The 20701-nt window shown below is 37.3% G+C and overlaps 1 protein-coding gene across 4 annotated transcripts in view; it reads left to right on the top strand.

Moving 5' to 3' along the window:
- The first annotated feature begins 1659 nt into the window (after nt 1-1659).
- MSR1 (macrophage scavenger receptor 1) overlaps nt 1660-20701 on the top strand; it is an 82554-nt gene continuing 63512 nt past the window's right edge. For 2 of the 4 annotated variants that reach the window (XM_042934401.1, XM_042934404.1), the window contains exons 1-3: nt 1660-1823; nt 13616-13722; nt 15958-16071. In XM_042934401.1, coding sequence (XP_042790335.1) covers nt 13620-13722; nt 15958-16071 — 217 coding nt within the window. In that variant the 5' untranslated portion in view covers nt 1660-1823; nt 13616-13619. Of the gene's footprint in view, nt 1824-13412; nt 13419-13615; nt 13723-15957; nt 16072-20701 lie in introns of those variants that run through there. The other 2 variants (XM_042934402.1, XM_042934403.1) reach the window with 2 other exon arrangements.

Raw genomic sequence — 20701 nt, forward strand, 5'->3', positions numbered from 1 at the left:
ACATAAACAGTTGATTAACACATATTTTGTATGTTATATGTATTATATACTGTATTCTGGCAATAAAGTAAGCTAGAACAAAGGAAATATTAAAATCATAAGGAAGAAAGATACATTTATAGTACTATACCTCATTTATTGAAAAAAATCCATGTATGAAGGAATCCATTTTATTCAAAGCCATTTTGTTCAAGGGTCATATGTGTATGTGTGTATATATATATGTACATATATATATATATATATATTTGCGTGTATGTATATATACAAACACAGAGAGTCTGGCTGAAGATTGTGGAAGGAATCAAATAGAGAAGTGGTTAGCATTATGGCAGTAAAAATGCATACATATCAATATTATAGAGACATCCCAAAAATACAGTCCACTCTGACAGAAATAAATCTCATTAGCATAGAATTTTGGAAAGTTGATCTTAGCCTGCTATTCCCAGAGTCTGACTTCTAATCACATAGTGTTGACAGGGGCACATAAATTTAACAATATACAAAGGAGTTCTTAAACTGCAGATTTTTTAAAGATGCCGAAAGGACCATAGTCTATAAAATGATGTATTTACAAATGATTATAAAGGAAGTAGAGTGAGTTCTGATGTTCACCTCCAGTTCTTCTTCCCTAAGAATTTGGTGATAAATTTAAACTAACGTGGTTAAGGAGTAGCCTAACCACCATCCGTGTCTATGATCCTGACTTCTTGTCTAAAGCTTCCTGGCCAAGTGGCTTTGCTGCTTGATTAAATGTCTCTGTTACGATTACTGCTAGCCTTTAAGAATGGCTGTGTGACGCTGTTAATTTCTGTCTCCCAAACACCGTGTACTGTTCCTGCACCTGCATTCTTTCCACCAGGCCTGTTGCCTTCTGAGCTAGAGTTCTTTGGTGTCCACGGGCATCATGGCAAGGCCATTTTGGCGGTCTTTTGTTAGGAAGTATGATCCCTCCCTGTTGGGAGCACCAAGAAGTTTCCATGAAACGTAAAGAAGCACTCTCCCCCAGAGGAATTAGATCTAAAAATTAATTCATTAATCGAATGGTGTATGCTTTTATGTGTGTTCTACTGGGATTTGTGATTAAGTGAGATGCATAGCAGAAATGCTGAAAGGGCGGTAGAAGGTGAAGGCAGTTTTTTTCCTGGAACCCATGTGTGAGACCTCTTTGCTTCACTGCACTCCTGGGGAAATCAACATCTTGTTAGGTGCTCAAAAGAGATCTATAAATAATGTTAACATCACTATAGATAGAGCTGAAGTGAGCATTATTGGACGATTACTTTTACTTAGTAGGTGTCCATATTCCTTCCCTCCTATGTTTTGTGTTTGAAGCTCGAGGTGAGAGTTACAGGAAAGAGGGTGAAATAAAAATTACTTAAACATGGAGTCTTCCCTCATGTAAAATATGAAAGAGGAGATAATTAGAATTAATAGAAGACAGTGAGATTAAACAAAAATAATAGTGATAATGTTATAGAAGGCATACGTATTTTATAGAAAGGGAAAAATTAATCTGCCACACATCATGTATCCTGTTAACCATAACCCTTGTTTCTTTTTCCTTTTACTTCTCTTTTCTTTTGTAATGTCCTAAATGGGAAGAGGAATGAGTTATCTTACAAATTTAGATTTTGCAAACTTGTGCACTGATGAGAGTACTATTGAAATGCATTGTTAAGAAAAATTTTCAACACACCAATGTGTCATTTCCTTTCTTCATGGACCAGATGCTGAAATACAATGTGATAAAGATTTTAGGTCTCAATTGTAAAGAGAGGGAAGTGGATAAATCAGTGCTGCCGTCTTTAGGACAAACGGTAAAAGAAGTTTATTTTAATGTTTTTCCAAAATTGCTTCTGTTGATTGTATGTGTCTACTGTGTGTGTGTGTGTGTGTGTGTGTGAGATAGGTGACATGTATAAACGTGTGTGTATATATGTATATATATGTGTGTGTGTATATATATATGTATACACATATATACATGCACACACATACATATATAATTGATTTTTTATAGAGTTTTTTATCCTAATCACTATCTCGTCTGGTTGTTTCAGTGATTTTAAAAAAAGATTTCTGCTAGGTTTTCTGGGAGCAAAAAATGTGTGTGTACATAAATATATATGAAATATATTAAATACTTTGTAGGCTAAACTAGCAAGAAATTTTTGGCATGTAATTGTCCATATTTTGTTTAAGAGTTGTTGACTTTATTCAAAATGGGATTGAGGATATTTTAATTGGTCTCATTTCCTTTTCTTATAATACTTTTGGCTTTAACCTAATATTATTACCTGTTTTTGCTTATATAACAAATATTGGTCGGATATTTACTATAAGCACTTTACTGAACTATATGTAGGGAAGGGATCAGAAAAATATAATCTCCAGGAATTCCATGATCTAAGGCAAATAGGTATAATATGATTTGAGCACCTTAAGTAGCTGTAAGAGTGCCGTGGATAACTACTATGGTGAGGTAGGAGAGGCCAAAATCACTTAGGGGGAAAGGATTTGCAAAGATCTTCATGGAGATGTGTGAATTTAGGTTCCTCTTGAAGAACGGGTAAGATTTACACAGCACAAAATGGGGGTTAGCATTCTCACTGGCCATGTGAGAATAGTGATAGAAAAGTCACAGAACTGAGATTGTAAATGTTTTATGCAGCATTTAGGAGGTAATACTCTCTAAGACAGTGCCTGTCTTCAAATCCAAACCTCCCTACTTCCTAGTCGTGTAACATTAACTAGTCACTTAAACATTTTAGGTCTTAGTTTCCTAACCTCGTAAAATGGAGAAAATACCGTGTGTCTCATGGAGATACTACGAAGGTAAAAGAAGAAAAGTCCATATTAAAAAGCAAAAATGGTATTTAAAAGTGATTATGTATGGATATTACCTGTGTACCAGGAAATGTATAAAAAATATTTTAAGTGTTCATAATTCTTAAACCGACACTTTAATCCTTTTTACAGATATAAAAACATCCAATTAAAATATTTGCCAAAGGTCACATGGCTAGGAAATGGCACAGCCAATATTCAGACCTAGACTTCCAATTCAAGGATGAATTCACTGCCAAGGTTGGGTGTCAGTAGCATCAGGCACGATATGGATATGTCCATCCAGGCCTTAATCCCTTTTATGGATATATTCCCTAAGTGTAGAGCGCTTGGAAACCTATTAACTCTGTTTTCATTCATATATACTTTTGACTGTTCATACAACACCCAACTTTTTGTTTTTAAATAATAAGGCTACAGAGTTATTATTTACCCTGAATCTTAAAGATGAAATTAAGAGTTTGATGCTAAATCTGAATAAGGAACACTCATAGAAGAAAGAATATACATTAAATATATGTTACATATGAAGACTTTATTCATATCTACATAAAGAAACTCCTACTAGGGATGTATAAGCAATTGATAAGAAAAATAAAAAACCCGAGAAGAAAAATAAACAATAATTACTTGAAAAAATCTCCACACTAATAGGTAAAACAAATAAAAGCCACTTTGAGGTATCATTTAATGCCTATCAAAATCTAAGTGATTCTAAAATATTATTACTGAATACTGGTAAATTTGCCTAAAAACTGCCATGTTCCTCTATGACTGGAATCTTTGTGAATTTGTATAACCTTTATTCATTCATTCATTGATTCATTCAATCATTCCCATGATCTTTTTAAAGAGTTGTCAGGCAATAGATACCAAAAAGTTTAAATAGTTTTTCTTTGATCTGGTAGTGCAACATATGCTGAATTATCCTAAAGAAACAAAAGGGGCACCTGAGCGGCTCAGTCAGTTAAGTGTCTGACTTCAGCTCAGATTATGATCTCATGGTTCGTGAGTTCTAGCCCCGCAACGGGCTCTGTGCTGACAGCTCAGAGCCTGGAGCCTGTTTCCGATTCTTCATCTCCCTCTGTCTCTTCTTCTCTGCCACTCATGTTCTGTCTCCCTCTCTCTAAAAACTAAATAAACATTAAAAAAACTTTTTTTATTAAAAAGAACAAAGCTAAATTATGCAAATATTTGTAATATCATCATCTATATTAGTGAAACATTGCCCTCCAAAGAGAAGGGAAAAATTTTTTTAAGTTACATTATAGGTAAATAGGTATATAAATAAGATACGTACATTTGATGAATTATTATTTGGCCCATCTGTTTAATTTGAAAAAAATAATTTGAAGTATAAAAATACTGATAAGATTTTAAGGGAAATGTGTGAGACCAGATGGTAATATACACTGTGATATTAACTGTATAACATGGCTACATATGAAGGTATTTTTTCTTATATTAAGGTGATGAGATGACCATTTTTTTATTGAAGTATAGGTATAGTTAGTTGACATATGATATTGTATTGATCAGGTATACACTATAATGATTTGGCATTTATGTACATTACAAAGTGATCACCATAAGTCTAGTTACCGTCTGTCACCATACAAAATTATTACAGTGTTAATAATGACTGTATTCCCAATGCTGTGCTTTACATCTCTAGTTACTTAGTCACTTTATTTTATTTTTTTAAATGTTTATTTTTGAGAGCGAGAGAGCGAGAGCGAGAGCATGAACGTGAGCCTGGGAGGGGCGGGGAGAGAGAGAGATACAGAATCCAAAGCAGGCTCCAGGCTCTGAGCTGTCAATACAGAGCCAGATGTGAGATCATGAACTGAAGTCAATCGCTTAACCGATTGAGCCACCCAGGTGCCCCTTACTTCGTTATTTTCTACTGGAAGTTCGTACCTCTTAATCCCCTTCACCTGTTTTGCCCAAACCCCTATTCGCGTCCCCTCTGACTACTACTGGTTTGTTCTCTGTATTTATGAGTTTGTTTCTGTTTTGTTTTGCTTTGTTTGTTTACCCGTTTTGTGAAATTATGGTAGTTGTCTTTGTCTGACTTATTTCACTTAGTATAATATCCTCTAGGCCTATCTTAGGCTGTCACAAATGGTAATATTTCATTTTTTATGGCTGAGTAATCATCATATATATATCTTAAGCATGTCTTCTTTATCCATTTATCTATTGATGGACACTTAGGTTGCTTCCATATGTTGGCTATTATAAATAATACTACAATGGGGGCTCCTGGGTGGCTCAGTCGGTTAAGCAGCTGACTCTTGGTTTCAACCCAGGTCATGGTTTCACAGTTTGTGAGTTCAAGCCTCCCATGGGGCTCTGCACTGACAGTGCAGAGCCTGCTTGGGATTCTCTCTCTCTCCCTCTTTCTCTGCCCCTCCCCTGCTTGCTCTCTCTCTCTCTCTCTCTCTCTCAAAAATAAACAGACTTAAAAAATAATACTCTAACAGAGTGGTGCATATGTCCCTTCAAGTTAGTGTTCTTATTTTCTTCAGATAAATCCCTAGAAGTGGAATTGCTGGATTATATGATATTTATATTTTTGATTTTTTGAGGAAACTCCGTACTTTTTCCACATTGTCTGAACCCATTTACATTCCCACCAACAGTGTACGAGGGTTCCCTTGTCTCCACGTCCTTGCCACCACTTGTCACTTCTTATCTTTTTGATACTCGTCACCCTGACAAGTATGAGGTGATACACTCACTGTGGTTTTGGTTTGCATTTTCCTAATAATGAGTGATGTCGAGATTGTTCTCATATGTTCGTTGCTCATCTGTATGTCTCCTTTGGAAAAATATTTATTCAGTTCCCCCACCCGTTTTCTAATGCAGCTGGTTTTTGTTTTCGTGGTTTGTTTTTGTTTTTGGTGTTGAGCTGTATGAGTTCTTTACATACATCGAACATTAAGCCCTTATCAGATGATAAGATTAGCAATCTTCTTTTATTTGACCCAATGTATCTTTCATATTGTTTTAATATTTTTAAAATAAACACAGGAAAAACTGAAGGGTATGTTTCCAAATAGATTAACATTGAAACACTTTCATTATGGTTTTCCTATTGTAGCTTCTGTAAACTTTTCCTGACTTTATAAAAAGCTGATATTGCAGAGATGTGTTTCACTTCTCATGAGAACATGCTTTTAATAGATTATACAAACTCAAAAGATTTCACAACCCTTTTTCAGTGCATTGACATTTGGTAGGAATTGCAACTTGAGTCAGTTTACTTTTTCTCTTAACGTAGGAAATGACATTTAAAGACACATTCGAATTGTTTGAATTGTTCACTGGCTACTGACAAAACTTTACATGAGTATGTTCTCTAACATGTCCAAAAAAATTTACAATGATAATAATCAGAGTAAAGAACTAAAGTAATCTGGCAAGTCTAATAAAAGATTTGAAGGTAAAGTGAGAACGTTGGAGGTGAAAATTTTTGTTTCAGTTTCTTATGCACAATTCAGAGAAGAACCTTTCATTTCCCAATGTATAACAGAAGAACTTTTAAAACTTCCACATGAGTGAAGTATGAACTTATTTTGAGGAATAACCCCAAATATGAAAACTAATCATCTTGCAAAAAATTCTTTATTTCATTTATTTATGCAATTCCTTATAATGCATTTATATATGTGCGAAATGGCAGGAACTTAGTTTATTAAACCAAAGAGAGAAAAACTCCTGAATCCTGGATCTGTGGTGAAAGGAGACAGACAGTAGACAAGATAAATAAGGAAAACGTATGGCATGTTAGTCGGTGATAAATTTGGGCAGCAGGGTGCCTGGGTGGCTCAGTTGGTTGAGTGAGTCTTGATTTTGGCTCAGGTCATGATCTCACAGTTTGGTTTGTAGAATCAGGCCCTGTGTTGGACTCTGCATTGGGCTCTGTGTGGGTGGTGAGGAGCCTGCTTGGGATTCATATTCTCTCTCTCTCTCTCTCTCTCTCTCCCTCCCTCCCTCCCTCCCTCTCCCTCCCTCTCCCTCCCTCCCTCTCCCTCCCTCTCCCTCCCTCCCTCTCCCTCCTCTGCTCCCCTACTTGTGTATGCACACATGTGCTCTTTCCCAAAATAAATAAAGAATAAAAGAAAGGGGGGGGGGGGGAAGGACGGGAATCCAGCCAGGAAGGAGAAGAGGAAGTGAAAGAGGTAGGTTATCATTTTAAATGTGATGCTCAAGAAAGGTATGAAACAGTGAGGTTTTAGTCAGGACCTGAGCAAGATGCGAAGGGGTTCACAAGTTTGGAGCGGATGAGTAAACCTTACCAGTTAGGGAGCTATTAAAACAGTCCAGGTGAGCAGGATCATGAAGCTTGAGCAAGGATGGTTGTAGCAGAGGTGGTAAGAAGCGGTCAGTTTCTGCCGAGGATTTGAAAACAAACTGACAAGATGTGATGGTAGATTGGATGGGAGGCTAAGAGAAGGTGGGGGACAAGGAAGACCTCTAGGTTCGGGTCATACTAGAAATCCAAATAGTGACGTTATTAGGCTGTTGCGTATACACGTCTAGACAGTTCCGGGCTAGATATTTCTAGGAGATAAAGAGGGGATAGGTTGGGAGATGAGGAGTGAGCAGGGAAAGTAAAACTGCCCTCAGTGTACGGTCTTAGCGCCTTCATTCTTCAGTTGTCCCTTCTCAACAGAAAAGCTTGGCTGTGGCCAGATTTCTGATGTACACTTAACACCTTTCATTTGTACTCATTACTCCTTTTGGATTTCTCAAGTCTGCTTCTGCCTCTACCATACAACCAAAACAGCTCAAATTCCACGTGGCAGGTTATGGATGTCCTTTTACATCTTGAAATTCTTTATTTTATTTTCCATGACTCTGACTTGCTTTTTTTTTTTTTTTTTTTTTACCATGATGTCAAAGGTTCTTGGCAAAAATACTTGCTTTTCTTCCTTTACTTGCCCACTCAACCTGTTGGTTGTCAACTTTATGTCCCGCAAATTTTTTTTTCCTGAAAGATATTTTCTCCTCTGATTTTTTTTTTTGTCCCATTCTTTAAGTGCTACATTCTTGTGCTTGTTCATCAATTCTTTTAATTTCCTCCTCTTTTCTAATGCCTCTTGGATTCTCCACTTAATTGCCCACCCCATTGCTACTATCCAAGATGCAAGGCTGGGGTAGATAAAAAATGAGCTGAAATCGAAGAATTGAGGTAGAGAGGAAGGAATGGCTCCAGGGAAGTCAGAAGTTGTTTTACAGTCAGATATGGGTCCTGTGGGTAACAGTAATCTGGAATAAAGCCCTAACTTTTGGTTTGGGTTATCATGCTTTGCTAGCACCTCCGTATTACCAATATATATACCCATATGTCCAGCTGCATCATGTATGTCCCAGTACACAACGAATAGAAGGTAATAAATAATTATAATAACAGGTAATATGAATGGATGATATGCCAACATAAAAAATTCTAGAAAAAAGAAAACTTAGGTTAATGTGGAAAATATACCATTGTGACCAGTTGTATTATTTTTAAAAATATGATTCTGAGACTTGAGATCTGAGCTGAATATACTGGCTTGGTCAGTATGCAGATAATAGTCTAAGCCACAGAAGTGGATGAGATTCTTGGAAAGAGTATGGAGTCTAAGAACAAAAGAAAGTAACAATAGAAAATACCAGCAGTCCTATGACAGCACCATCTATGATTAGCCTAAGCAGCTTTTTAACATTTTTTTTCTGGAAAAGCCTATGCCAGTGTTTCATACAGTTCAAGATTAACCACCATCTCTCATACACTGTCCTGGAAAACAAACAGAATTTCCCATGGTGCACAGGAGTAGCCAGAGGGGAGTATTTTAACTCACCATTCTACTCCACAGATTTGAGTGTTCATCTCCCTTCCAGCCCCCCCCCCCCCCCACTTACCTCTCAGGGGTTTTATGTAGCCCACATATGGTCACTTAGACTAGTCTACTTGTAGATACATCTTAGAGGATTTTCTTTTTCAAGGTTTTAAAATATCGACTCAAAGAAACTATACTTTGAAATACAATAACTTGTACAATGTCATCTGCATAAGTCCATAAAAGGTAGATGAAAGGTTAGAGGCCTAAAGAAAAACAAAATTGAGCCTCAGCTCTATTTCAGTATGAAAGGGAGATAAATAAGATATTTAATGGGTGGTGTATATTTTATCACTTGTAATGTAAACCAGATCACAACTGCCAACGCAAAGAATAATTTTTTACTTAATTTGTATAGGTACTTCCTCAATAATATATTTTGGGTAAGTTGTGAAAGCCAGATAAATTTATGCAATCAACAAAATTAAAGAAGAAATTGATGAATAGAATTACCCCAGCCACATGCTTCTCTAGGCTCGTCTGCTCAGCTGTCCAGAACTGCTGCTTCTGTGATGCTGATCCACTCAAGTCTCAATGCCGTCCATGCCCTTGTGCCCTTTAATAGATTTGCCATCCCTGGGATATTCTTCTAATTCCTGCTCACTTATCAAAACTTGGATAAAGGCATCATCTTTTCTGTGTTCTCACCTTGACCACCCACTTGATGACGAATTAATAACTCCTTTTTGGACTGCGTCTATGGTGTGTGTGTGTGTGTGTGTGTGTGTGTGTGTGTGTGTGTGTGTATCACTGTCAGAATATTACTTCTAAAGATTTTACTCTTCCATATTAATGCATAAGAACTTTAGTGGTTGTGAATATTCTATACACGTTGATCTTGGCATATTAGTGCTTTGCACAGTGCTTGATATAAAGACACAAAATAAGAATTTGTTGGACTGACCTACATGAAGCGATAGGTATTTTGGGGGGAGGAGCGTGGGGAATAGGTATTTCTGCCTTAAGGTCATTGATTGAAGATATCCTAGAGGCACCTAGGGTGGCTCAGTCCATTAAGCGTCCAACTCGATTCCCTCATCCGGCTCACTGTGCTGAGTAGAGCCTGCTTGAGACCATCTCTCTTTCCTTCTGCCCCTCTCCCCTGCTCACTCATATTCTCTTTCTCTCAAAAAAAGAAAATAAATAAAAAAAGAAAATATCCTAATATCATCTTTTTTTTGTTTGTTTTCATGGTGTAGCATCTAGCATTCTAGAGCCACTTAAAAAAAAAAAAAGTGGAATTTTTTCTTTCTCCGAAGAAAAGTCCTTTAAGCCTATGGGTTCTAAATTAAAAATTTAGTTGAAAGAACATGTGGCACTTCTAAACAAGTATATGGATAAAAATAATTCATCCTGCTTTATTGAGGGCAAACTTAGATCAGTAAATTATCATTCTGGACTTGCCACCTTCTTTCCTCTTTAATAAAACGTGTACGTTTTCTATAAGAGCATTTATATAGACATTAAGAGTTGTCGTATATGTATACATAAACAGGGAATGATTTGAGAGATACCTATCTCCAAAAAGCAATTTGAGCAATCTGTGTTGTTGCTGAAGTTCATGAAGATGTTTTTTTTTTTTTTTTTCATGAAAACAAATCTTCATTAAAGACATGTTAACAGTCAGATTGCTCACGGCAAATATTGCAGAGAGAAAGTTCCCGACCTTCTATCCACATTGGGGATTTATGTTGAAGAGCAGTTCTCCAAGACAAATTGGTATTTGGAAATGTTATAGGGATAAAATTTTTGGAATTGTTTTGGGGGGGGGGCGGGGAAGCAATAATATAAGGACTAGGAAACATTATTGACATGGAGAGGGTGGCAACCAGGGATGATAAACACCCTCTACAGCAAAGATGGTCTTTTGCAAAGAAGACTTGTCCCAGCCACGATGCTCATAATCCTCCCTTGAGAACTACAATGAGGTGTGGCCGTAGCTAGGTGCCTACTGGAGCTGACAAAATAAAAATGGGTGCTGATAAGGAAAAGGGTAGGATGAATGGCAGTGTCTCAACAGCATGACTTAGTCACCCAGCCCTAAGATGTGGTTCACGTTCAAGAAAGCTATCAAAAGAGTAGGGATGCAGGAAAGGAAGGAAGTGAGGGGAGAGAAAGAAAGGAAGGAAGAAAGAGAAGGAAGGGAATGAATCTGAATCGTGGACACAACCTATTTTACTAGAAATTTCTCTGTTGAAAGAAGCACATCTATTTTAATTTATTTTGAGAGAGAGAATCCCAAGCAGGCTCCGCACTGTCCGTGCAGAGTCCAACGCGGGGCTTGAACCCACACTGTGAGATCATGACCTAAGCCGAAATCAAGATGACTGGCCACTCAACGGACTGAGCCACGCAGGCACCCCCACCTCTTTTTAAAAAAAAATTTAATGTTTATTTTTGAGAGCGAGAAAGGGAGCATGTGAGTGGGGGATGGGCAAAGGGAGAAGGAGACAGAAGATTCAAGCAGGCTCAGTGCTGTAGCACACAACCTGATGTAGGGCTTGAACTCTCCAACCATGATATCAAGACTTGAGCTGAAATCACTTAACTGACCGAGGCACCCAGGTGCCCCAGAAGCACATCTTTGTGGTCTCAATAGCTACAAACCTCCATCTTGTTTAAAAAAACAAAACTAATATGTTTAAGTCTTCCACCTTACCAAAAAAAAAAAAAGTCTAGACCATTCATTCAGCAAATATTTATTTGTTCTTTCTTATAGGTTGCTATAGGTTCTTGCTAATTCAATATTGAATGAAAACAGACATGGTCACCCCTCTTATGTAGCTCACTGTCTAGAGAGATATATCAGATTCAAGAGGTTTCATCTTTTTTACAAAAATATTCCCATCTGGAAGACCAAGTAATATAAGAGATATTTATTTTGCATTTAAGTGAAAATGAAGTTCTCGTACCACAAATATTAGGGCAAAGCCATGGTCATGGCCAAGGACAAGGGGACAGTAAGCAGCCTGACAGGACAAGATTTCTAGTTAAATGGCAAGGTATGTATAAATGTGTACTTTTTGAGCTCATTCTTTATAAGCTGAGTTAAAAGATAAAAACCTTTGCTACATAGTCCCAAGTGCTTTGAACTATAGTTTTAAAATGAATTCAGCTAAGCTTTCTTGCCGTCTCAGGTTTTAAAAGTGTTTGTTTTGCTTGGCAAGTAAAGCTATCCTCCCAATCAAATAATAGAATAAATTAAAACCAGGGAAATAGCAGGAGAGGCTCCATCTGAATTATCCAGTTTGGGTTTCTATAATGGTCAATTTTCCTAGATAATTGTCTGTTTCTTTTTCTTTGTCTCTGCCCTAATGAAAGAGGATCTAGGGCCTTCCCTTCCACCTGTGTACCCTTTGTCCCATGGCCAAACCATTTAAAGATGGTCCTTGGTCAAATCATCAGGGTTTACAGGAACTACAACCAATCCAGAGAATGATGCTTACACGAGGAGTGTCATTGCAAACTGCAAAATAAAGAATCACCTGAGTAATCCTTAAAAATATATATTGACAGTGAAGTCACATCCTTACTTGCCAGTCTCCCCAGAGCAGGATGAATGTTTGCGTGTGAATGATTACCCTCCATTTCCCAGACAGGAGATGAGTTTGGTGCCCCAGAGATGCCTGTGCACTCAGTTAAAACTTCAGCTGTACTAAATCCCTAACTCAGCATTACAGAAAATAAGAAATGATCAGAAGATGTTGACTTTATGCTAAATTTATCAATCAAGTGAACTGAACTGTTTCCAAGAAAAAGTCACGCAATTTTTTTTTTTTTTTCCCCTGCAAAATGTTCTTCAGATGTGGTCCTCAGAATGGTGGCTGCAGCATCATTCAAAAAACTGGTTGGAATTGCAAATTCTTTTTTTGTTTTAATTTTTTTTAATGTTTGGGAACACAAGTGGGGGAGGGGCAGAGAGTGAAGGAGACACAGAATCCGGAGCAGGCTCCAGGCTCTGAGCTGTCAGCACAGAGCCTACCTGGGGCTCAAACTTACGAACTGTGAGATCCTGACCTGAGAAAGTCGGACTCTTAATGGACTGAGCCACCCAGGCCCCCCAGGATTGCAAATTCTTGTCCCCCACCTTAAATATCAGAATCTTTGGGGGTGAGGCCCATCAGTCAAGCCTCTCAAATGATTCTGATGCATCTTAAAGAGACATAGGCATAGGTTGTGTTACAGAATATAAATGTGCTTAAGCTGAAAAGACACACTTGTGTTGCTACCAGTCTATAACGAGGGAAGCCCTGAAAGAAAACAATATAGAAAAATTCTGTTTTTTTCCTGTGGTTCCTACTCTAGTGACTAGACTTTGTCTCTCTAAAGTGATAAACAGATGTCCTGGCCCAAGAAAACCTGGCTCATGAAGCTCTGATAAAAGATCACTGGAGATACTTGCTATAAATCATTCATAACTCTTTGTTCTATCCAGAACCTCTAATAAAAGATCACAGGAAATATTTGCTCCAAGTTTTGCACAACTATTAGCTCTAAGGGAATTTTTTTTTCCAGCTAAACAGTTGTTTTCTGTCACGTGAGAAAAGTTGTTTTTTGTGTTTTGTTTTTAGGTAAGAAAGAAATGTCACTTCTCACTCTCGAAAAACACACATCTACAAACACAGATACACATCTGTCCATAGAACGATACATGAGTAGATTCCATGTAGGGTAGGTCTCTCTTTAGTGTTAAAATTAAAACTTGGTAGGCACAATATATTGCGGTGGATATGTAAATTTAAGTAATTAATGATACTTGTTTCCTTGCTAAAATTGAACGGTAAGTATAAATTTCAACCTGAGACATTCTGCCCAAGGGCCCTAGACATTTCATGGGTAACGAATGTCTTTTTCCACATGTCTGCTAGAAGTATGGAACCGTGGGATAGGTTTCCCGATCACCAGGATGATGCTGATAGCTGCTCAGAATCTGTGAAGTTCGACGCCCGCTCCATGACAGCCTTGCTTCCTCTGAGTGAGTAGAAGGGGGGGGTGCCCATGGAAGTCGTGTCCTTGTAGTTAATGACACTACGTAAAACTACAGCCCTGGGATTTACCTTACTTGTGCATGAGTGTTAACATAAGATTTATTGGATGAGTAGATCTTCTCTTCTTTTGAGACAGACTGGAAACTAAGCTTAGGTTCGAGTAAGGAAGCTTTGTCATAGGTTAAATTAGTCCACAGGTTGATGGAGTCCTCTGATTTCTCAGCCACTGGACTAGGTCCTGGCAATGGCAATACCCTTTGCACCATTAATTAATATTTGAAAATCAGGGGTGGTATGTACTTGTATTAGTTTCCTAGGGCTGCTGTAACCAATCACCAGAAATTGGGTGGCTTAAAATAATACTTATTCTCTCATAGTTCTGAAGGCCAGAAGTCTGAAGTCAAGATGTGCAGGCCATGCTCCTTTCAAGGCTCTAGGGAATAATCCTTCCCCACCTCTTGCTAGCTTCTATTTGCTTCTGCCAGTTCTTAGTGTTCCTTGCCTTATAACTGCATCATTCCTGTCTCTGCTTCCATCTTCACTTGGTCTTCTTCCTGTGAATTGATGTGTCATTTTCCTGTAAGGACACCAATCATTGGCTAAGGGCCCACCTTACTCCAGTATGACCTCATCTTAACTTGATTATACCTGCAAAGACCCCATTTCCAAATAAGGTCACATTCACAGGCAACTAGTGTTAAGTCTTCAACAGTAACTTTTGTGGGGGAAACAAGTCGGTGCACAACAGTACTGCACCATTTTTGCACAGGTTACAAGAGCTCAAAAGAATCCATATTCGGCTAGATCTGGACAGGCTCTCTTAAGGCAGCAGGACAGAGTTGTGTATGATTCTGCTGAGCTTCAAAGGTTGAATACATTTCACCAAAAGGTTTGGGTGGGTGAAAAGGATCCACAGAGAAATCTGAGTCACCGGAAGGAGCATATGCAAGTGACAACATCTATGAGTTCTTCTATAGACAAACCTGAAGTACAGACCACAACCCCAAGGCGCGACGGATACTGCACCACCAGTGGATGGGAGAACATGGCACCCATGAGGCAAAAGGAAAAAGACCCTAGTGAAAGCTGTTAAAGGTAGAGACGCAGAGAGATTGAGGAGGGAGGACAGAGGTATTGGAGACAGAGGAAAGACGACAGAAACTGGAGAGCTACTGAAAAGGCACAATGCAGAGGACTGATTGTAAATTGAACATAAGGGAGATGACTGGGTTTCAGGCTCATTCAACCTGACAAAGCGATCGCCCATCTTACCTGTATTGTGGGTTGTTCTTTTTCTTTTTCCTTAGATCTTTCTCTTCATAACTTTTTTTTTTCTTATTTTTACTTTTAAAAATTTTCTCTAAGTTTCCTTTCAGTCTCTCATAGAACATTATCAAACAATAGCTAAACTTGAAAACAAAATATTGTTTATTGTGTAATGAAAACAGTAGCCACAGGAAAGAATTTTTTAATGGACGTTTTATTCACTAATCAGAGAAAATGGCTTCATCTTCTAACATTCCCCTCTACATTGGGTTAACTTTTCCACAGTTAGTATCCCACTATGTGAATCGCTGTTCCAAGTAAATGGATAATATAAAAATATTAATATTTTCTGAAACACCCAGAGGATCAGCCTCATCGATCCATTCCAAAGTTTAGTCAAAATGTGAATAGTTTTCTTTCTTTTTTTCTTTTTTAGTGTATTGAAATCAAGAGATCTCCAAATACAAAATTATTGAGATGAAATTGGAAAAGAAAATTTGCATAATTACCGTTGAAAACAGATGTCTTTTACCTGATTTAAACTCTGAAAAAAATGCATAATTATGTAATGACTTGAGAAATCTTATTTTTACTCAGAATCTATTCCCCAATGAACCAGAAGAATAGCATTTATGTTTGAGTATGTTGGTATCATTATTAAAATTTATCAACTAACTAGTGCCCCAATATGAGACAAGTACAAGTCGTGGAGGACACTAAGTTTGTCATAGATATTTAGTTAATGGAAAGTAAATCAGATGTTCATAGTGATACCTGTATTGGCCTATCCGGTGACTGTTCGTTTTGCTTCCTAGTAAATACACAATGACCTACTTTTGTGTTTCCCTGTCATTCCAACAGGCTTGGTAGTAATGATAGAATTGGAGATTGCAAAAATGTTAAGTAAATAAGAAGAGTAAGTTTTCTAACAGTAGGTTGGGCTTTTGTTGTTTTAGATCCTAAAAATGGTCCTACCCTTCAAGAGAAACTGAAGTCTCTCAAAGCTGCACTGATTGCCCTTTATCTCCTTGTGTTTGTAGTTCTCGTGCCTATCATCGGGATAATGGCAGGTACAGTATTCTAGAGTTTTGAAACTCAACAACGCATCTAGTTCTTGTAGAAACAAAAGAAAGCATTCAGTCTTTCACATATGGGAGATTCATAAGGGAAACATCATATGACAAAGTATTCCTCAAATTCATAAATAAAAAGATTCTTCAAAGTTATTAAGTAAAAAATATGAAATAGAGAATGGAAGATGAAGGTAAAATATAGATATGTAGAAAGGAGATGGGATGGATTAGACAGTTTCAAAAAATAGGTTATCCTCTGGAGTTTTATGCACTTCAAGCGGTGGGGGCACACATTTTATGATCAGTATTTCAGGTGCCAAGGTGAAGATATAAACAGGATCATTTACATGAACAGTGCCTAGAACAAAACAAAATAACAACAAAACAAGCCAGTTCGAGAAAAAGCTTTTTTGTTCATAGCATTGGGAGGAGAAAGAAATATTCCTATAAGTCTTCAAAGGGAGTAAAGCTTGTAAAATAATGGTCTACGCTTCAGTAAAATCTTTGTGGTTTATATGGTCACATGTTTCATAAGGCTATTATTTTAAATATTTCTAAAAATAACCTGATAGCATCCCTCAAACTACTTAGGAAGAATATTTTATAGGCACATGTTTCTTTGGCAAGTCTGACTTGAGTTGGGGATAGATTTGAGGGTTTCCACAGGGGTGGGTGGCCCACTTATAACTGAGTCAGATCCGTAAAAATGACTCCCCTTGGTAGCCTTTTTGATGGATTTGATTGGCATTTGAACTTCTGTGCCTTGTGGCTGTCCTCATCTCTATGACTGGCAAAATGTCTGGATGTAGGCTCTAACAAGCGAGGGGTAAGATACATTTTTATGTGCATACTACTCAGCTTAACAAGAAAGTGCTCCTAACACAAGGCCAAACCTTCTTGGCTAAGGGGTAACCTAAAGGAATATTCTAGGACAGAGCCAAAATTTGCTAAGAGATGATGATAAAACCACAACGGTTGTGACAGTAGCTGTCATTTGGGGGCATTTACTACATTCAACGCACAGATTATCTTAATACACCTTTACAATTATCCTTGAGCAGACATACCATTATCCTCGTTATTCACAGAAGGAAACTGAGACTGTTGAGTAGTAGAACTGGAGTTCTTATCCATGATTCTTGACTCCTAACCTCTTATGGTCTACTATCTCCCAGTATAATTAAATTTTTAGAACAAAATGTGTCTGGCCAATTAAACACACACACACACACACACACACACACACACACACACAAACAGAACAGTCTCCATAATTTTAGCTGAGAAAATATTTCCACAGGTAAAAATTAATTAATTCCTATTTTGGCCATTAAAAACAAATAAAAACAAAAAACAACCACAAGAAACTAAACTGACCAATCAAGCCAACCACAGCCATCTACATAAAAGGACCTAATATAGTACGTCTGTCATTAAACAACTGACTTCCTGATGAATTTAGATTATCTGTATGTTGATCATGTATATGCTTGTTCACTCAAAATGCACAATTGAAAGGTGCTTCATTGCTTGGAATAATTAGCTATAAGCCAGTTAGAATTTGGGTAAATTTCATCACTTTTATACAAACCATGGCCTGCAGAGTCAACGGCAGGTAGTGCAACTTCTGCCTAACAGGCATGTGCAGAATGGATCCATGAAGTCTGGAGATAATTCAGTATTCTAACCAAGTTCAAAATCTTTGGGCGGTTCGAAAATACTACCAAGTTTCCACATGCATTTTTGGGTTGAAATGACTGGTCTAAAGTACTTTTGTTTCCTAAAACTAAGCAGGCACCTGTAGGATTGACAAGAAGTTAAAAATGTTCAAATCTCCTATGTTCACATTAGCATTCAAATTCACCAGAATTTGGACTAGATGTCACTATTTCTATCATACTTGAATAAACAATTGACAATCCATTTTCAACTTAAGTTACCGATCAGAATATTTTCCAAAAAATAAAAAAACACCCAAATGTAATACAGATCTCTACTTGAGACAGAATAATTACAAATAAGGGCAAAATATATTCCTAAAAGATAAAAATTACTGTGTTTTTGGCAAACAGGAATTGATGGATGAAATAAGATGTTGTGCGTAAAAACTCTTTCAAATTGAAAATGTCTTACACAGTGGAAGATACTTTTAATGATGAAGTCTACTCCATATGCTGTCATCTCTTAATGAAACTACTGGATCCTTGTCCTAGTACAACGAAATAATATCTCTGGACAATAAAATACAATCTAGGATTAATGTATACATAATTGTTGCTGAAATACTGAAGATTCTTTAGTTCATAATAATACAAATTTTTGGCAGGAGAAGATATTAGCGACATGAAGGAGTAAATGTGATCTGTGAAATCAAATATCACTCTCTCCCTGGGGGTTTGCATAAGCCATAAAAGTTTGTCTCCTTTCAAATGTGAAACAGAAAAGTCACAAAATGCCATCTCCCCAGTGATAATGAAAGAAATGAACATTTGAAAATCTGAACTCTGACGTTCTTTACCTAGATTTATGATACAGAGTTAAACAGTTTTTTGAGAAGTTAGTTCGAAATTAGTTTTTATACAGGATTTGGGAAAACAAGCAGTGTTGTGTTTGTAAATCTGTAAGCGAAATGTAGCCTTTATTGTCAACTGTATGTTGAGCTCAATGTCAGATAGAAACCCTTGATCACATGATATTCTGTCAGCTCAAGTCTTCCCTTTCCGTACTGTGGGAAAGATTTGCTCTCTCCATATGAATTAGAAGTCATTTTCAGTGAGCGAAGAATTCCATGGTTGAGCATTAGATCACTACGCTGAGTAAAATAAAGTGCAGAAAGTACAATGCTCATTGCAACGCCCCACCTTCCCCCCTGCCATGTTTTAATATTAAACGATATTAATTCCCCCATCGATACTTTCAGTATTGTACATACAGATACATAAGTCACAGATTTGGAATCCAAAATATTAATAACAAAAAAGCTCAAAGTTAACAAATGCTTGTTGTATGCCCGGAAGTAGTGTAAGTACTTCACCTCCATTAGCTCATTTAATTACATGAACTCTGACTGGTCCTATCTTGTCACACAGGTAGTAAAATAGAAGCATTGACAGAGGATCTTGTCCAAGATCACAGATTAAAAACAAAAGAGCAAGAGTTGCTAACCCAGGCCATTCTACTCTAGAAACTGGATTCTTAGCTGCTACTTAAAAAAGCAATAATCATCGTGAAATGAAAATTTTTAAGGGACATCTTTGAAATAGTTTTGTAAAAATTGTTAGTTTGAGTCTCTATTACAGTCAAAATCCATTCCCGGTATGATCCTCCCAGAGTTGCTCGGACAATGCTTTATACATAGCAGGTGCTTCATAAATAAACCAGAGAATTAAATGTATGAATGAGGCTGTCGGTCCAGAGCGTGCTCCCCACACTTAATGTAATAAATGCGATGAGATCCAACTAAAAAATACACTTTTTGTCCACTTTCTTGATAAATTAAGTATAAAATAACACACACTCTGGGATCTTGTCAAAATGTAGTGCGAGAGTTCATTCAAATAAGCTAATTTTGAAGAGAGCATAATGAGGAAAATATAATGTGCTTTTTAAAATTGGGATTGGGGCACTTGAGTAGCTCAGTGGGTTTAGCGTCTGACTCTTAATTTTAGCTCAGGTTGATCCCAGGGTTGTGGGATCGAGCCTGGTGTTGGGCTGCACACTAAGCATGGAGCATGCTTAATTAAGATTTTCTGTCTCCCTCTGCCCCTGTCCCCACTTGTGCGCACACGCTCCAAGTATATGTATATATGTATATGTATACACACACACACATATATATGTATATATATATATAGTTTTTAGAATTCTATATAATACTTCTAAAAACTAACTTGGGATTTAATTGCATATATAGTTTCATGCTTATTCCTCATATGATAATAGTTACAATAACAAACATTATCAAACAGCTTTTTTTTTAATTTTTTTTTTTTTAACGTTTATTTATTTTTGAGACAGAGAGAGACAGAGCATGAACAGGGGAGGGGCAGAGAGAGAGGGAGACACAGAATCTGAAGCGGGCTCCAGGCTCTGAGCTGTCAGCACAGAGCCCGACGCGGGGCTCGAACTCAGGGACCGCGAGATCGTGACCTGAGCTGAAGTCGGCCACTTAACCGACTGAGCCACCCAGGCGCCCCTATCAAACAGCTTCTTTAAAGCTAGTGAAGACAGTCTCTAAGATCATGTCTTTCATGGATAAGGCACTTTAATTTGAATAGAATTTTCATAGAGGCCATTTATATGCTATGAGATTTACATGCCTTATCTCACCCATCCTCCATACCACTTAGAAGTAGTTACTACTTTTCAATCTTTGGGGAACTTAAGCAAGAAGAGAACTTTCCCAGAGTGCCTAAGCTAGTCATTGAGAAAAGGAGCTAGATTCTAGAATCAGGCAGCTTGTTCCTGGGTAAATACCAGCCTCTCATTTGTTTAAGTACCCTTGAGCTTGGAGTGGAAATAATGATCTTTTATATGTTATCTCACTGAATTCTCAAAAATCTATAAGGCTGATCATATTGCCATATCATTTTTATTAAAAAAACTGGCAAAAAAAAAAAAAAAACCA

The sequence above is a fragment of the Panthera leo genome, chromosome B1 (genome assembly GCF_018350215.1).
Source record: "Panthera leo isolate Ple1 chromosome B1, P.leo_Ple1_pat1.1, whole genome shotgun sequence".
Lineage (NCBI taxonomy): Eukaryota > Metazoa > Chordata > Mammalia > Carnivora > Felidae > Panthera > Panthera leo.